Source organism: Blennius ocellaris (genome assembly GCF_963422515.1).
Source record: "Blennius ocellaris genome assembly, chromosome: 5".
NCBI classification, from domain to species: Eukaryota; Metazoa; Chordata; class Actinopteri; order Blenniiformes; family Blenniidae; genus Blennius; species Blennius ocellaris.
Genome location: NC_137654.1, coordinates 11,191,872 through 11,210,092, shown reverse-complemented (window position 1 = coordinate 11,210,092; position 18,221 = coordinate 11,191,872). Strand labels below are relative to the sequence as shown.

Here is an 18,221-nt window from a genome sequence, read left to right as displayed (position 1 = left end):
GAAATGAGTGAAGTAGGTGTTAACATATGTTTTCTATGGTAAATACATTTGTGTAGGATGATGTGCTGACATGGCGACGCAGGGAATTCACTTTATAGAGGAACCATCTGTGTACAAACATGTAATAGTAATTAGAGCAGGGTTACAGACTGCAGACACACATACCTGCTGCTGCTTTCAAAGCCACGGTCGACCTGTCTCGTGTTTGAGTTTCGCATTCCTTTTTAATCATGATGCCACTGCGCCAGCGAGCCTGTGTGAGAGGTTGTAATAACTTTAAACAAGGCCTGTATTGCAGCAATGTGTCAGAGATATATACACATGTGAATAGTTCTATTTCTATCCACTAAGCCAGAGGGCTGAGTAAACTAGCATAGGAGCTGAAACGGAGAACATCATCATCCAACTCAAGTTTCACTTATTCTACAAGAAGCAGAAAGAAATCACAAAGAAAACCTCTGATCTCCTTCATTGCTCCTCTTTGTTGACACCCACCACTTCCTTCGCCCAGACATGGTGGAGTAGTCATGTTTGACGTTTTTATGCCTATGATTGAGTGCCATTCATTGGGACAGTGTTTCTACTATCTGCAGGCTTATATGTGATTTGAAATACACACCCTTCCCAATCGTTTTCAAGTTTAATGGACTTGCGGTTGCGTTTGAATGGTTTGGGGGCGTCGGGAAAGAATCGGGCTCCTCAAATGTCTGAGTGGGCTTCACACCATGGCCTTTGACCTTATCCTGTGAGGAGACGGCTCAGTTATCAAAGGACCAGCAGCCACCAGGAGGAAGAGGAGGACGACTTAAAGAATGATGTCGGTGTTTGGTTCGATTGTTGGATAAATCAGGACGTGCGCCCGGAGCCAAATGGAATAGATATTCTGTTCCATGTATCCCGATGCGAAGCTGCTTTGTTTAACACACATTACTGATTGTCAGGGTGTCTTCTGTAAAGAAAAACAAAAAACACTGAATTAAAACAAACGCAAAATACACATAGTGTACGTGAACACACAGATTTGTTCATGTTTGACATGAGATTAAATGTCGGCAGAGTAAAACCAAACAGAGTCAGAGGGCAGGGGGATGGAGGAAGTGGCAAGGATTCAAGTGATTTAAACCCTGTGACATCTGATTTCATGGTGACGGCTTCAATGAATGGCTGAGATCTGAGTAAGAAAAGAGCAATTCTTTGCCCAGGATACAGAACTGGAGGTCTGGGCAGCTTTCCTGCCCGTGATTTCAGGCCTCAGTGTGGGCAGAGGGTCTGCAAGACCCAGCAGGAGGACTTCCGCAGCCCTGTGAAGCTAATCTCCACTTCACCGGGGGTTTTTAGTTCAAATACAAAAGGAGGCTTTACATAATCCAGACTAAAAGAACCCAGATGGCGGACTGGACTTTTTCAACTCGGTCTCTGTCCATTGCTGCACTTTATATCAGATTTTTTTTTTTTTTTTTTTTTACATAAGTCACCTGCTTTTCAAAGGGAAAAAAAAGCAGCAACAGTATTTGTTAGCAACAAACAGAAGTTAGGACATCGGAGCATGACAGATCAAATGTTTTTCACTTCGGAGAAAAGAGAGGAGACGGTCAATATTTGATTGTTTACACAGGCGTCACAAAATGTTCTTGTTTCAATATTTTTAAATGACATACAGGGTAACCTTTGGGTCAAATTAAGCAATTCAATTAAGCAAAAGTACACATGATGCAGCAAAAATGTGGTAAAATTAGAAAAGTAAATATTTAACATGAGTTCAAAGCATGAAAACAAAAATGTACTCACGGATGGAGAACTCATTGCAAAAGCTACAAGAAGAAGAAGAAGAAGAAGAAGAAGAAGAAGAAGAAGAAGAAGAAGAAGAAGAAGAAGAAGAAGAAGAAGAAGAAGAAGAAGAAGAAGAAGAAGAAGATTTATTCCATGGTCAAAACTGTCTCTTGTGAGATTCACTCATGTTTTTGTATCCAGCTGTTGTGCAGTAAAGACTGTGGTAATAAAGTAAATCAAAGGAAACCATGGTAAGAAAATAAGAAAAAATTATAATATTTCACTTTTTAAAGAAATTATTAAGGGTTTTTCATTACTATTTTTAGTAATCTTAATTATAAAACACATTAAATGCAACTCTTTGGATGAATGATTTTATCTTTGCCAGTTCCGTCAAAGTCAAGTTGACCTTTACTTCATTAAAGAAAAAAGAAAAAATCCACAATATTTTCTCAAAATGTGTTATTTGTTTAAAAAATTGTACATTACATTCATACAAAACTGCAAAATGTAGGTGCTTATTTTTTTTTAATCTCTAAATGTCTTATTTGTACTCTCTTCTGACCAGACATGTTAAAGGATTTATATTTTCTACATGTCTAATTCATACCAAAATTGGACACACAATATTTTTTACTTAATTTTTTCATAGAATTAATTAATTGAAACAAAAAACTCTGAATAATAATAACAAAACTTTTTTTTTAACTCACTTTACTTTTTTAATGAACGGTTGGGACGGGAGGAGATAAAAAGTGACTATAGTTTAACTCTATATGGTGAGAATACAGTGTAGTCTGTGACGATGAATCCCCAAGTATTCTTGATTTAGTCAAGAATATTTTTCAGCATCAACTTTCGTGGCCAAGAAAAAGCCCACAATGCCTGCACCTCCCAACTCAATACATTTTCTAAACAGGCTTCTAAGAACTGAAGCCTGAACATTGTGAAGAATGTAAAGCCAGACTCTGATATTCTGTGATTGTTGCAGTGTGTGCACATCATGACCCTCCTGTGCAGAATAGTGGGAGTGGGAGGGATGGAGGGATGGAGGGTGGAGGTGGAGGGGGGGGGGGGGGGGGGGGGTTGGTGACACGGTGCACATGGTCCACAGATTTCCTCAAAAAGGCATGAGCTTTCTCAGCCCGTCTCGCACCACTAAATATCCTGGAGTCCTGAGGCATGACAGCCTTCCGTTTCTTCCTCACTTCAGCTCCTTCCCACTCCAAGCCTCCTCCTCCGGCTCCCTCTCTCACCTTACTGACTCTCGCTCCATCATTTCCTGTTGAGTCACAGAGTCGGTCTGAGCCATGTTTTGCACTTTACTACAGCTCGCCCGCTTTGCTTTCCTCCTCCACTTCCTTGTTCACCGATGTCTTGTGAAGAGGAGGGGGGAGTCCTGAGGCGTGACGTCACCGAAGGCCCCTCCACAAGAACAAAAAGAGCACGAGAGCATGCAGGTAGAGTTCAAGGGAAGCTGACGCACATGTAGGAGTCTTTTCCTGGCAACATGACTGATTCATGCTGTGAATGGCTTGGAGGATTAATAGAGCCGCAGATAATTCACCGCCTCACTTGTCACAACATGCTATAAGTCTATATTATTAGTAGGGAGAACAAAGATTTTTTTTCTTTTTTACAGCTCCAGGCAAAAGAAAAGGAATCAAAGGTCTCAGTGAGGGAGGGAAAAAAAAAAAAAAAAGATCAGTCATGAGTGTATAAGCCTTTGGGGGAAATACTGTTTTATTGCTCCAGGGTGCTTGCAGTTGTGCCCTGGAAAAGTGTGAGGAAGTGATGCTGCAGTGAGGTAAGAGCCGCTGTCGAATATGTTCAGTGCATGCCTTTCTGTGAGGGATCGCTGAGGGCAGGGCTCTGAGAAACGAAAGAGTTTTGTGGTGGACCGGTTGAGTCATTCAAGAATACAGCTGCTGACTCAGACTCCAAACTCGCCTCTGAGAGCACACTGCCAGTATATGTGGCATTTTCTGTGTGTGTGTGTGTGTTTGTGAGTGTAATCTGGTGTTGTGAGGACGGAAAATAGAAGGAAAACATTCCTCCAAGTTGACTTTTATTCCTCCAAAGAAGAAACCAATTGGCTTTTTTTTTTTTTTTTTGCTTCATTCTGTCTGAAGCGTCACACTTGTGGTCCATGTACACCACTCACAGAATTACCAGACCGGAATCGAGTGGAAACTGGAGCCTTGCCTGAAGGAGTGCCGATTCACACTACTGCTGTGATCCCGCTCTGGCACCGGGTCAAAGTTTTCCTATGATTCAATCCTTTCGTCATTTCTTCAGCTTTCTCTACACGCCCTTCAGGCCGCGGCAGCCTTGTAACTGTGACAGTCCTATCATCATCACAATGCCATCCATCCGGGAGTGTGAACCTTGGGGAGGCGCTCCACAATTAGTCATCCTGGATGTGTTGCAAGGTTCACCAATGTTGACATTATTGAGTTCTGAGGGCAGTTCAGGACGCCTCCCTCTATTGCAGAATGTGACTTCCTTATAAAAATCTGAGAGATATTTCTCCTGGTCGTGATGCAACATGAGTCACGCTGCTCTGAGAAAGATTGTGAAGGATGGTCTGTTTATCATTATTAGTAGTAACGGGTATGTTCTAAAAGGACTGTTTACAAAGCAACATTTACTGGAGAATTTGAGTGTGCTCATTGCGTGTGACTTTAATAACTTGTGCTGCAGGCTGCATGAGCAACACCAACAGAAACATGAAGGATGGGAAATAACGTCACTGTGCCTGCATCACAATTTACACCTTCATGGTTCCTGCTGGCTGCTGCATGCACATCTGGGGTTTATCTCAATTGTTTTGTAAAGATTTTTTTAAACGTTTATATATCATGAATGCGTTTCTTCTGAAAAGAAAAACACCATGTAGATTACAGATATCCTCACTGAGCTAAATTCTTTTCACCAGCGAGCAATTTTGAAATTGATCTGGGTCGATGGAACCATGATCATCACATAGTTGTGGCCTCTTCTTCGTATTTACATAAGCTCCAGTGCAGAGAAGGACATTTTTCACTTTATTACTTTAGCTACCGGCTGTTCTCAAATCACTTCTCGAACTTTACTAACATTTCAAACTACACTGATGTTTTTCACATTGTCTGCAGATGAAGTATAAATATATATTGTTATTAAAATGCTTTCTGGTGCGGGTTTGTTTGTGTATCCTGAGCTGTTTTTAATCAATGTACTTTTATGACGGTGCAATATTAAGACATTATTCTGATTATTATTATTATGATTATTATTCCTGCTATTATTATTTAATACATGCAGCTATAAGTAATTAAGAACAATACTTTTCCAAAATGTATTTAGAGAGAGAGAGAGAGAGAGAGAGAGAGAGAGAGAGAGAGAGAGAGAGAGAGAGAGAGAGAGAGAGAGAGAGAGAGAGAGAGAGAGAGAGAGAGAGAGAGAGAGAGAGAGAGAGAGAGAGAGAGAGAGAGAGAGAGAGAGAGAGATGAGGGCATTCACTCAAAGCACCTAAAACAAGATGAGAAGTGATTCAAACAAAACAAATCACAGCCAGCTAAGTTTGGCTCCAGCGACACCAAGGTGAAAAGAGCATTCGAGTAGTTGGATGAAATGTTTTCTTGAAGTGTAACTTTCAATATCTTTGATTGCTCTGCCTTGGTGTCATTAGGCAAGAGATTTAGCGACTGAAAGATGATAATAAAGAGCTTTCGCACCACCTCCCAGCTGTTAGATTTGATTGGTGCTGCCGTTGCCCAGGACCTCTGTGGTCCAGGACCTCTTTTTCTGTGAAGTGCCACACGATTTCCCCACATTGATCGTCCACCCCTGCAGTTGACCCTGCGTGTTGACCTTTGTTTTCAGGTTGTGAAATGGGAGAGCAAGTTGGCAGAACAGAGGACTGCAGGGAGAGATTCAAACACTCAGAGGTCTCATAAAAGAAGGTCACGCATAACGCAACAAAAAACGCAGCATAGAAACCAAACTTCACTGGGTCACAGATAATGTATGATACATTCACCATATTTCAATTTGGTATATTTCTACTCCACATTTAACATCCTTATGAAAGCGAAACTCCACCAACAGAGAAGACAGTGTGAATGCATGAAAACAAACGAAAAGATTAAGAAATCATTTGTCCTATGAAGCAGCAGACTTTCACTCTCACCTCTGAAGTAGATTTAGGCCTCATGTACCCAATAATGTTTTCAAATGAAAATGCAAAAAGTTTCCTAGCGTTTTGGGTGTCCGTTTATATGACAGTTGTGGTCGGAATCACTGAAAATGCAACTTTTTGAAAGCACACCAACTCCGTTTCCATGCGGATGGTTGAAAATGCAACTTTGTGAAACGCAGTGGAAACGCTGCTCCTGAGCAACTCTCCCGTAGTAAATAGTTCTTCTTCACACGTACGACCAGATGGATAATAACAATGTTTGCCTCCATGTCATGACTCCCAGTCCCTGTTCTCCTGATACTTGGTAGATTTATAGTTGAGTCTGTAATATCAATCCAACTTGGTCGCCAAAACATACGAATGTCTGTGACCTCACCATCGTTAATGCTGATGGCAAAGTGTGTAAATGTGAACACTTTCAGGATATACTTGTATTTTTCTGCAATAAATTCAAACTTCTGTATTGTCTGTATTTAAAATATAGTGTGCTTTTATTTTACTTACCAATCCAACTTGAGACGGGGGCGAATGCCTCTGAACTGTGTGTGTTTGGCAGCCCGACTTCAGACTAATCACTGTGTATTACTTCATTCAGGAGCCGCAAGCAAATCACAGAACTGTTTCTGTCGTGACGACTAAATGCAGATGTGCCTTTAATACCAGGTAACCCATTCCATTCTAATCCATTCTTATTACAGAAAGAATGCGCATCCGTAATGTATCACTGCTTGGTCTTGTGTATCATTGGCTCCATCTATTGAGAGGAATAGGGAAAAACAGAGACTTTCTGAGCATTAACGAGAGCTCATGTGCTCACTGGGACATCAACCACAACAGAGGTAACAATAACTGACTAAATCTAACCCGAAAACATTTTCAATTACCAGAAATGTATAAACACAGTACAAAAAAAACACCCAAAAAATACCCTTTACTGTCCATTTCCCTGCCCAAAGCTTGTCATTCAGCTTTATTAGTTTAAGAGTGAATACAGACTTGTATCGGCCTGCTGTTGGTACAAAGTGTCCAGATCTTGTCGTGTTTGAACTGTGTATTATTCAGCCACATGACTGATCTTGATTGTTTTTGCTGTGGTTTTCTGCACCATTTACACGGATTATAAACTATTTGAATCAAGTGTGTGCGGGATCACAAGACATTTAAAACACAGCGTGTACCACATGAGAACAAGAACAAGTACCACCTTTATGACCCCCCCCCCTGAACGTCCAGTATCGGAGGCTCGCCTGGTCAGTTATGGACAGTCCACAATGGGAGCGTGTTTTCTTGTTGTCGTCACATAATAACTGTCTCTTCATCTCTTAATCTATGACAATCCAGAACAGTTTTTCGCTCATTCACACATGTACAGTCAGTTGACAGAGTCAAGTGTCACACACAAGTGCATTTCAGTGAATTAGAATACAATTAAAAAGTGGAATTTCCTCAGGGGTTTGATGTGTGGAGCCGCCATGTCATGCTAGTGTTGGTCCAGTGTGTTTTCTGAGATCAAACATCGCTGCAGCCATCGACCAGAAAGTTTTAGAGCACTTCTTGCTTGGTAAATGCACACTTCCAGAAAGACCGATACCTGATATCTCAGTGTTGAGTTAACCAGCAAACCTGGCTGATCTACAGTAAACTCCAGGGAGGATCTATTGTGACGAGGGAGATGTGAGACCAAACCCAACAACACAGAGGAGATGGAAGCCCGTATCAGGATACAGACACAATAACAACTCAATAAGGGCCTAGAGGCAACGCCCCAATCATTTTCAGTGCTTTCCATACAATCTTGTCGTGTTTGAGTTTTACTCCAATTCAAACGCTCTTCTTCATCTTGGGGAAGGTCGGGCAGCTGGAGTCAGAGGACTGGAGACTGGAAGAATCGGAACAAGTGCTCAAGAAAATCCTCAGCAAGAAGCACGTCTTACTGAACCTCATCAAGAGTCAGCAGTGCAGCTGAATCCATTCCCAGGGAAATCTTGCAAGTTAGTGGTATCTAATAAAGTATAGTTTTCATTTACCTTTCAGATTCAAAGCAAGACTGACTGAACTCATGTCCACGTGAACCTGAGCTGCTGGATTTATGACAGAGCAAACACATGGAAACAAGCTGATCTACATGTTTGATAGAATCACTGAGAAGTGCTAGCATCAGTTCAACAACAGAAAAATTGTCTTCTTTTGCATTTCTATGCCCTGTTCAAAATATTTGCAACTAAATGATCTCACTTTGAAGTAAAGGGCAAACAACACAGATTTGGTTGGTGTTGGACATTTATGGCACATTTTAGCTTCATTAACACAGACAAGATTGACAAAAACATTAAATAATTACATAAAAAAAAACAAGTGGTGTATTACCCAATGCTACTAATGTGCAGTAATCCCTGATCAATATGAGCCAAACTGCAGTGATTACACACTAAAAAAGCCTTTCAGGCATTTTAATCATCTAACATGTCATTATGAATTGTTTGTCTAAGTGCTCTACAATGACGAGCGTTCAACGTCGTATAGTCTTCTAGCTCTGCTCGCCGTCGCCACAGTGCACCACCCTGCCCTCCCGCCGCGATCGCTCAGCTTCAAACACCAGCAAATGACTCTGCAGCGTCTCCTCGGGACCCGATCGGATCAGGGATGGATCGTTGTTCTGAAAACACACACATTAGTCATCGCATGACATCGACACGTTCCAACTTTCAAAAATTGGGACCACTCACTGCCACGGCAGAGATAAAGGCGTCCATCAGGCGGTAGTCTGCTCCACCGTGTCCTCCCAAGCCGAAGTGCCTCTGAGCGTCACTGGGCGCTGTGTGCTTTGTGGCTCTCTGGGTCAGGAAGTCAAACACGCGTATCTCATGGCCATCACATGAAAGCTCCCCCTGGAGAGAAACACTCACAGTTCATTAGGGCCCAGACACAAGATGACACATCTCAGAAGCACCTCAGACAATTTCGACACCCACTTGTGAGGATCAGGAAACTAAAACTGCAACATAAATGTATTTGTTCACACTGTGATACATTAACTTCACTCAGTATTGCGTAAAGGCGGCATTGAAAGTGGTATACACTCGTGAGTATTTGCTGTTGGAACAGAGACACAGAGATTTACTTAAACAACTCAAAAGGGAATCCTTCTCTCTGAGGTATGACTTTGTGTTTTGCTTCTTGTATTTTCTGCACATCCATATTCTTGTAATCTCACCTTGCTGCCATAGATGGTTGTTCTTCGCTTGCAAATCTCTTCAGTGAAAGCCACCATGGTAAAAGCTGCCGTCAGTCCCCCTTCAAACTCCATGTTCACAACCTGCAGGTTAACAACATGAAACCAAAGACACTCAGTCTAAACCTTCCCATGGTACATAATGACCTTTCATGTATATCAATTTAACAAAAACTGTTAAGTGGATTGAACAGGGTTGAATGCCTCATTTCAAAATGTCTCGTTACTTTTACGAGTGTATTCTGGCATCATGTCCAAAAATCACAAGCAGATATACTAAACGGATGGAGTCACATTTAGCCACTGTCTCTCTCACACACACACACACACACACACACACACACACACACACACACACACACACACACACACACACACACACACACACACACACACACCAATCACAGTTCAGTAATAATGGACACAAAGTGTGTGTTCTGACCTGGTTACTGCAGACATCATTGTCACACTCGTAGACACAGCGGCCGTATGGTCCAGTCCTCAGAGCCTCAGTCACTGACTCCAGGTCCGGGAATGAGTTTGGGCATATGACTGACACCGGCCAGCCGGTGTTACCCTACGACCAGGGCACGGACAATATGTACACTGGTAAAGAAGCAGCCTCACATGTTGTACAAAACAGGCTTCTTTTTTTTTTTTAGGTTTAGTTAGAGGACTTTTTGCTCCCAGGCGGTATATTGATGTGTACCTTTTTCACATCGTCCAGGTAAATTTTGCATGCCGAGTAAGGACACTCTCTCTCTATTGAACAGTCAAGGCAGCGATGGGCAGCACCTGTTGGCTGATCAGAAATAAATAACTTATATTAAATAATAATAATTTCTTTAAACCATCAGCCAGACAGACTATGCATTTAGCACTTGAATAACCCAAAAAAGAACATTTCTTTTCACTTCAATCAATGGCGGTTTCTATCTGGCCGGGTTGCTGATTTCTGTGTGTGACAATGATTAACGGACAGGATCCAGACCTTGTCTTGTTTTTGAAAGTGGCTGACGGATCCAAACGATGACACTTTGACACATCTGGCAAAGACAAAAAAAAAAAAAAGTCCTGTTAATGATTCATCCTCAGGAAAACAAACAAAACCAAAACATCCCCTTCAAATCCTGCAGACTCGTTCTGTGTGTTACCTGCGTGGTCCGGCCCAGTGGTGTATCAGATCAATGTCATGGCACGATTTCGCCAGAAGAGCAAACGAGCTCTCGGCTTCATTCCTCCAGTTTCCCCGAACGAATGAGTGAGCAAAGTGATAGTAGCCAACCTGAAATCACACAGGGCATTGACCCAAACTGATGACATTTTATTACCCCACCGTGTTGTTGATCGGACATACTCCTACTTGATTCGACATGAGTTTCCAAAAATGTCATTTAAGTTCACTTGAGCCGATTGTGTCTGGTAGAAAATCAGCTCTAGTGTCCCTGTGGTGTCTCATGGAAAGACTTGGATTGACTGTTCACCATCACTGACCTGCAGTAATCTCAGGTTTGATTTTAAAGGCCTCTCCGTGTGCGACAAGACAAAAGGTCTACATTCTCACTCAGAACCTGAGATCTTCCATCAAGGCTGTGCTTAATGTCCCGCAGTCCACGATCCTGCTTGTTTTTAAGTCTCTTGCCAAGACTTTCTTTCAAAAACCAGCTTTTCTGAGTCTGTGATATCAATTCAAATTTGACGCTTTCGTTAGACTTTCACATTTATTTTATTGTAAAAGCTACTCTTGCCTTATGCTACTCTTGTTTTTCTTTTTCATTTCTCCGGAGAGAAACAAGACGTGTTATGAAGCTGTGGACGAGTCTACAATTTTGTTCGAATTAGGTCTTGTGAAACCGATTTAAAATCAGACTCAACAGAAAACATGTTCACACGCCACTCCTTCTGCTTCGCGTTGCCATTTTTTTCACACTCACCACTTTAATGCATAGTTATTTGTATCGCTGGGGAAACTAACCTGTAGCTCACTTGGTGATTAAAGTTAGTTCAACACCAAAACACACATGCGTGTTTTTACAATCCAAGAGAAGCCAAGCTGCAGACTCCCCTGCATCAAAAGGTCAATGCTGTTCGTCTGAGATCATATCAAGCACAAAGTGTGGCTGATGTTCACTGATCTATTGGTAATAATGAGCACTGACTGTTCTCAAGGCAAAACAAAGCATATAAGATGAATCCTTTGTTTTGGGTTGCTGCTCATGGATTCATTTGAAGCTTTTTCATCGCACTCATGAATTAGTATTACAAAATGTTGCAATGGCATATCTCTACAGCACTGTCGGTCGTAGCGTTTATTCGTCTGCTTCCATTTACAGGAGTGGTCAGAGTCAGTCACTGGAGTTTGCACAGTTGGTTTGGTTCATTTTTATGACTGATATCACCGACACTCAATGTTAATAGTTAACCCGACAGATCTGTAGAGGGAACATTGTAAGTTCTGTGTTTCTCAACATTATGGGATTATGATCACAACATCAGAGGAACTTGAGTGCAGAGAAAGGTGCCTTCAAATAAAATGTATTATTATTATTATTGTTACTATTATTATTATTATTATTATCATAAATAATAAAAAGCAGCTGGGTTTTGTGGTTGTGCCACTAATAAACAAATACAAAGAGTCACATGCAGTAATTTCATAGATATCTGTGTTCTTACAGGCTCAAGGTGCTGAATATGCATCACATCACCTACAGCTCCGCCATCAATGAGCTCCTGAAAAAGATTAAAATAGCAAGTGATTAACAGTTTGTTACTAAGACCATGATGAAAAATGTTGGATAGTGGTTCATTAAAATGACATAAAACCAAAACAAGTAGGAACCTTACTCTGGATTTTGAGTTTATTTACTTTTTTGTAACAGTGTGATAAAAATACAATTTGTTTTCACATTTAAACATTATATATCACTTATTAATATCATGTAAAAGAAAATGTGTAAAGGATTATAATCAGACGTTCACAAGAGAGACATCCACTTCACATCTTCTTGCAAACTGAGCAAAGAAATCTACCATTATTAAAATCAATGCCTGACATTGCAGAGTCTGTTCTTCATATCTGGTGGAGAAGACAGTTGGTTAGTTAGTAACAAAGGCAGTTCACCTTTATCATGCGAATGACTGGATCGTACCGGAGAACGTGACCCACGGACAGCATCACGCCACTCTGAATGCACGCCTCCACGATCTCCCTGCAGTCTTCTGATGTGGTCTGAAGTCAAGGAGAGAGAAGAAGCAAGAAGGCCTGAATGTTCCTGAGCTGAAGAAAATAAATCAGAATTGGGTGGAGTGACACAAAAATGCCGCAGAGATGTTTTAAGCAGATCATTTTTCATGTAGAAAATGAGAATATGGCGATCTCGAATAGCGGAGAACAGTAACACCGATATACTCCTTTAATAAACACTCACTGCCATCGGCTTCTCCAGGAGAACATGGTAGCCCTTCTTTGCAAATGCCACTGCAGGTTCCTGAGAAACATTAACTAGTTAACCGGAAGGACCTTTCCAATTTAAAAATGAGTTATAAATATCCACATAAATTCTCTTGTATGTTTTACCTTGTGAAGACGATCTGGAGTGCAAACGAACACGGCGTCTGCAAACTTATCTCTTTCAACAATCCTGTTCCAGTCTGGACACACAATCACAGTAATTCAACAGTTGAGAGCGAAACAACGAACTACAACCTCAGTGCAGTTTCTTTCCTGTTAATGCTCACCCTCAAACACATTTTTGTCTTCGATCTCGTGCTGTTTTTGAAGTTTGGAGCGGGCAAACTTCCTCGGATCAGCCACTGCAACAACCTGAAAGAGTAAAAGTGTGAATAAATGCTGGAGCTGCAGTGGCGTATTGGTTGGCACAAATCAATTCGGAGCTTTAAGCCCTCTCTGTGGATTTTGCATGCTCTCCGTGCCTCTGTGGGTTAATTAATGTTTTTATAGGTGTGTGAGAATGTGAGTGTCTGCCCATCTCTCTCTGTTTCTCCTTGAATCAACTGAAGATCTGTTTAATGAATACCCTGCATTCACCCACCGTTACCTGGGACTGCCTCCACTGATCTGTGCACCCAAGTTACATAAAGCGAGATAGAAGCTGGATGGATAATAAGTGATTCCACTGGCTGGGATCATTTACTGAAGCAGAGAAACAAATACGAGTAGAAGTTAATATATGTCTATGTAACTGTTTTGTAAGAGTCAACACTGCAAATCATTATAAGCTGCACTTCAGACTTGGATTGAAACCCAGGTCCAACACACTCATGGTCAAAACCTGACTTGAAAACAAAAGTCTGTTGTGGGTTTGAGTCTTTTTGTGTCTGGTTTGAATCTTCTTCTCACATACACTATGTGCTCTCTGTAAAATGGTGTAAATTAACAGTGACAATGTGTCTCTGTGATGAACTGGTGGAGCCTGCCTTTGCTCAGTGTTTGCTCGGATTGGCTCCAGTGCCCCGAGACCCAGAAATATAAGAATAAATACAATCATAGACAAACAATGTGGCTGTACCTTGTGAAGCAGACAGTCCTACTTCAGTGATGTCACTGGGGAATATCTGAACGTTCTAAGATATTTGACTTTAAATGAACAAGACGAACACACAGTACTGTCCACTGGAGTGTTTCCTTGTCAAACCCCTCGCCTTACCTTCATGCGTTGAGGGTGAACGGAGGCAAACTTGGAGTAGATCTCTCCTCTGCAACCAGCTCCCACCACGATCACCCTGACTGGGGGAGTCATCCTGCCACCTTGAGAACTGAACACACACACACACACACACACACACACACACACACACCTGGATTACAGCTCAGATCCACACCGTGACGGTGGTGGAGCAATAATATAATATTAACTGATGTAAACAGATTGTGAGCTTGTGTAGAAATGTGATCTATTGAAATGTGCGATTGTTACTTTCTGGTGATCACGCGTGTCTCTGTACCTGCTGTTTCCCGACCGCCACGGCCTCTTCTGCGGTGATCTGATCTCTTGAAGAAGTCATACAATTTCAGAGTATTCTCAAAAAACACTCCACAGTTCACTCCCGTGCACCGGAAAAACGTCTGCTTCTCTTCTCAGACCCGAAAACGATCGTTTATCTTCCACTGGCTCGAAACTGCTGACTGGGAGTCAACTGGGGATCCTTCTGCTGCGTTCAGGACATCTGGAATCTACAGCTTCACGTCAAGCTCACGTCCTTCTGAAAAGTTGATGATTAAAAAAATCAAACAAAAAACAAAACAGCTCTATTAGAAGTTATAGTGGACTGTTGAGCCATCGTGGTTTGAAAATAGTGCATCACTATATTTGAAGCTGAAATATCAACCCACAGTTTAAATCAGAGTAAATTGATGGCTTCTTATTAATTGGAAGAAGTTTGGTTTGTTCCAAATGTGACATTGTGGATTTAAAATATACAGCAACTAATTCTTATAACAATACAATTGTTGACTGTAGTTGGCTGTGGTTCAACGATATTTTCATTGTGCATTTGACCGAACATATTTTCAACTGTGCCTTTGCTATTCTAACAAAATGCTTGTAAGTTTTTGTCCTGTCAATTACTAATTTCAAGGTTGGTTTATTTTTTAAGTCTCGCCAAAACCCTGGAATGAAAACAAAACGAAATCGGTGGTGAATGGACGGATCGACTGTAAATGCAACTTCACCTCGTCTCTTTTCGGCTATCTTCGTCACATCCCGGACGAACTCGGGTCACATGACGCGATTAGGACTCGAGTCTGAGCACAGCTCTCTGCTGCATGATAGCCAGAAAACAACTCAGATCTCAACCAAACTCTGCTGCTTTCGTTGTCTCTGAGTGCCAAAAAAACCGAATCCACGACGTACAGTATTGCAGAGGATCGACCGTGCAGCTGAACGGCACGGAATCGCTCGTTTTGGACACATTTGGACACCTCTCTGTGCCTAGCTAACTAACGGTTAGCGCGTGAGCTAACGTCATCATGAATATAGACAACGCGAATCAGTCTGTAACGACGGGAGTTCCTTCCACCACGTCCTCAACTGCGAGTAATTGTATCGCAAATGACAACACGGCGACCAGCGTCAGCAGCATCTCTGCGGCCACGAACAATGGTGAGATTAATTGACTTTAGCAGGTCGAGGTTGTGCTCGACGTATGTGTGGCGTTCAGGGCGCGTCGGATAACGAGAAGTCGAGCCAACAACCAGATTGATGTACCAAAATATAGCATCTTGAAACTAATACCTTAATAACAAACATTATTGCAGATATTTAAATCATCCGCAGGATCTAGTTTCAATTGTTAATAACGTTACACGGGAAGACCACAGAGCATCTCTTTGGTGTGATCTGTTAGGGTTTTTATAGCTTGCCATTTTGTGGAGGCTGTTTGATATAATCCCCAGCTGCAGTAGTTTTGTGATGAGCTTCATCAATTTCTTATTTCCCCAATGAAACGTTACAGTTCAGGTTGACGCCAAACCGTTTTTTGTTTCAATTTCCTCAATGAAGAAGTGAAAATGATTGAAGAATGATTTTCTCATCCAATCACTTACGCCTACAGCTTCAGCCTCTGCATCCGTGGCCACGCCAGCGGACACGTCTGTCTCCAACGGAGTCTACCTTCCTGGTGGGATCACCAACGGGGACGTGAAGACCGCCATCTCCACCACGCCACTGGCTGACTTTCTCATGCAGTTAGAAGAATACACTCCCACTGTAAGTCGACTTTGTTCAGCTGGTCACTTGAGAGCGTCCGTGTATGTACATACAAACGTTTATTTGTGTGTATTAATTCTCAGATTCCTGACGCAGTCACAGGCTACTACCTGAACCGGGCCGGCTTTGAAGCTTCTGATCCAAGAGTGTAAGTAACCGCAACATCAGTTTGTGTATGTAAAATCCAACGAGACGGCGCAAATCACAATGTAGGTCCTATGTTATAAGTTAGAATTGCCACACCAAGCAGTCAATCACCAGCTGGTCAGAAAAATGGACTGGAAAGCCGGTGAAAATCCAAATGCAGAGTATCTGTTGTTCGAGTTTAATAATGTAGTTTGCAGTAAGGTACTTTGCAAGAATACAAGGTGAGCTGGAAGGTTGAGCTTATGCAAACTATGAAGAAGAAAAAAGTGTTATTAGATTCATTAGTATGTTTGTGTTTCTCTGGTCACACTAATGCCGTGCACTTAATCCTAATTTGTTAAGTGGGGCCCTGTTTACGAACACCCTCTTCATGTAAACAAAGACAATTTTTTGTGGTTTGTTTTTTTAGCTGCGAGTCTCTTTTTGAAATTGGCTTCCAAAGAATTTCCCAGAGAAACGATTGTCTCTGTCTAAGCTGCAATAACTCTTCTGAAACGGTGTAGTACTTGTGTACTTGTGCATGCTCACTACAGTTGGAGTGGATAGCTTTTGCGTACAGGCACACTACAGCATTTGAAACGTTTTTGTTGCCGTGTGTACAGCGATTGTTGTCGAAATCAAAAAGTCGACGACTGCAAGTGAGGATTTTTGTAACGGGAAACTGGAAAACGATGCTGTTGTCAGGGAATCAGGGCCTGAAAGGCTTGTACTCAATAGTTGGTGGCCTGTGTGTGAAGGTTAAGTGGAGTCGGCTGCAGTTGTCTTGGAGTGGAGCGTCTTATGAAGTAAGTCGCCGTTATGTCATTTCGAATCCGTGCCCGATCACTTGAATAGAAGCCACACTCGTGGGCGCCTTCTTGTTTTGTCGGAGGTTTGAACACGAGGCTCTTCTGGAGTCACGTAGCAGAAGGAAAGAACTGATCACAACCAAGTTGTATGCCGCCTTTTGGTTCAGCCCCATTTTGCTTTTTCCCGTCCAGATAAATAAATGCTGTGTCTAATGATTTTTCTTCTTCTTCCATAGAATCCGTCTGATCTCCCTCGCCTCTCAAAAGTTCATCTCAGACATTGCAAACGATGCGTTGCAGTACTGCAAAATGAAGGGTACCGCCTCAGGAAGCTCAAGAAGTAAGACAAAGGTGAGTGTCTCGTTTTAGTTTTCTAGTTTGAAAACTAAGACACAGACTGAAATTGCCTTCCTAATTTTGTGTTTTTGTATTTCTAGGATAAGAAATACACTCTGACGATGGAGGACCTGAGCCCTGCCCTCTCAGAATATGGCGTGAATGTCAAGAAACCTTATTACTTTACATAAAAGTGTCTTTCAAAGCTTCTTTTTCTTTCGCTTTCGCTAGTAGTGACGTCCCTGCTGAGCCATTAACACCTCTACACCTTCAATGCAACATTTTTCTTTTTGACCCTGGTTTTAGTACAACTTTGACAAATCCTTACAAGCCACTTGCAGATTGTCATTTGTTGAAAAGCAACCTTTGCGATTTTGTTTTATTGTGAAATTATTGGGTTTATTGTGAGAATAAAACCTTTAACAAAAACCTTGTGACGCATTGGTGAAATCTTCAGCGTTCCAACTTCGACAGCACCCCAAACATGTTCTGTTGCATTCAGGTTCACCTTCTTTGTTGGATTGTTGCTGCAGGCTGTTTGAGAGTATTGGAGTTTTAGAAACCTTCCCAGCTATGTTGAGGCTTGGAGCCTTACCAGGTTTAACAAACTGATTTTCAGGGTGAATCGATAGATGTCAAAACTGTCACTCATGCTGATTCCTATCACAACTGTCCCTCCTACCCAACCATAGCTGCCTCCTAGAACAGTTTGTCTTCACATGCTATGTTCTTATATGTTCTTATTGTATGCCTGCCCGGTTTAGCCATACAATGAATTAAACAAACAAACAAGAAAATATTATTTTCTATTAAGATTTACTTGTTTTAGATTCACTTTTGTATCAACATGGAAATACAACAATTCAGCATGCTGCACTTGTGCAATTCATAGCCTTATTACTCTTCCAAGAAGCCATTTCTAATGTCATTAATGACATCAATAGCAGCTAATTATGGTTCAGTTCCACAACACTGATGTCATGTATGTTTTTCCAGATACATATGAAATGGTGATACAACCTGACCTCAGTTAT

The 18,221-nt window shown here is 41.6% G+C and overlaps 2 protein-coding genes across 2 annotated transcripts; one reads left to right on the top strand and one right to left on the bottom strand.

The window, feature by feature from the left end:
* Nucleotides 1-8,403: 8,403 nt before the first annotated feature.
* Nucleotides 8,404-13,948, bottom strand: LOC308130985 (putative oxidoreductase YteT; the record flags this gene model as incomplete). Its single annotated transcript, XM_080497536.1, has 13 exons — nucleotides 8,404-8,609; nucleotides 8,680-8,841; nucleotides 9,168-9,269; nucleotides 9,628-9,762; nucleotides 9,895-9,987; nucleotides 10,177-10,231; nucleotides 10,340-10,470; nucleotides 11,862-11,918; nucleotides 12,310-12,417; nucleotides 12,617-12,676; nucleotides 12,766-12,839; nucleotides 12,927-13,011; nucleotides 13,856-13,948. 13 exons carry the CDS (start codon nucleotides 13,946-13,948, stop codon nucleotides 8,481-8,483), a joined length of 1,284 nt encoding a protein of 427 aa, XP_080353662.1. The 3' UTR covers nucleotides 8,404-8,480.
* Nucleotides 13,949-14,946: 998 nt separating this feature from the next.
* Nucleotides 14,947-17,609, top strand: taf10 (TAF10 RNA polymerase II, TATA box binding protein (TBP)-associated factor). Its single transcript, XM_080496206.1, has 5 exons — nucleotides 14,947-15,310; nucleotides 15,762-15,916; nucleotides 16,000-16,064; nucleotides 17,088-17,202; nucleotides 17,289-17,609. Exons 1-5 carry the CDS (start codon nucleotides 15,178-15,180, stop codon nucleotides 17,376-17,378), a joined length of 558 nt encoding a protein of 185 aa, XP_080352332.1. The 5' UTR covers nucleotides 14,947-15,177; the 3' UTR covers nucleotides 17,379-17,609.
* Nucleotides 17,610-18,221: the final 612 nt, after the last annotated feature.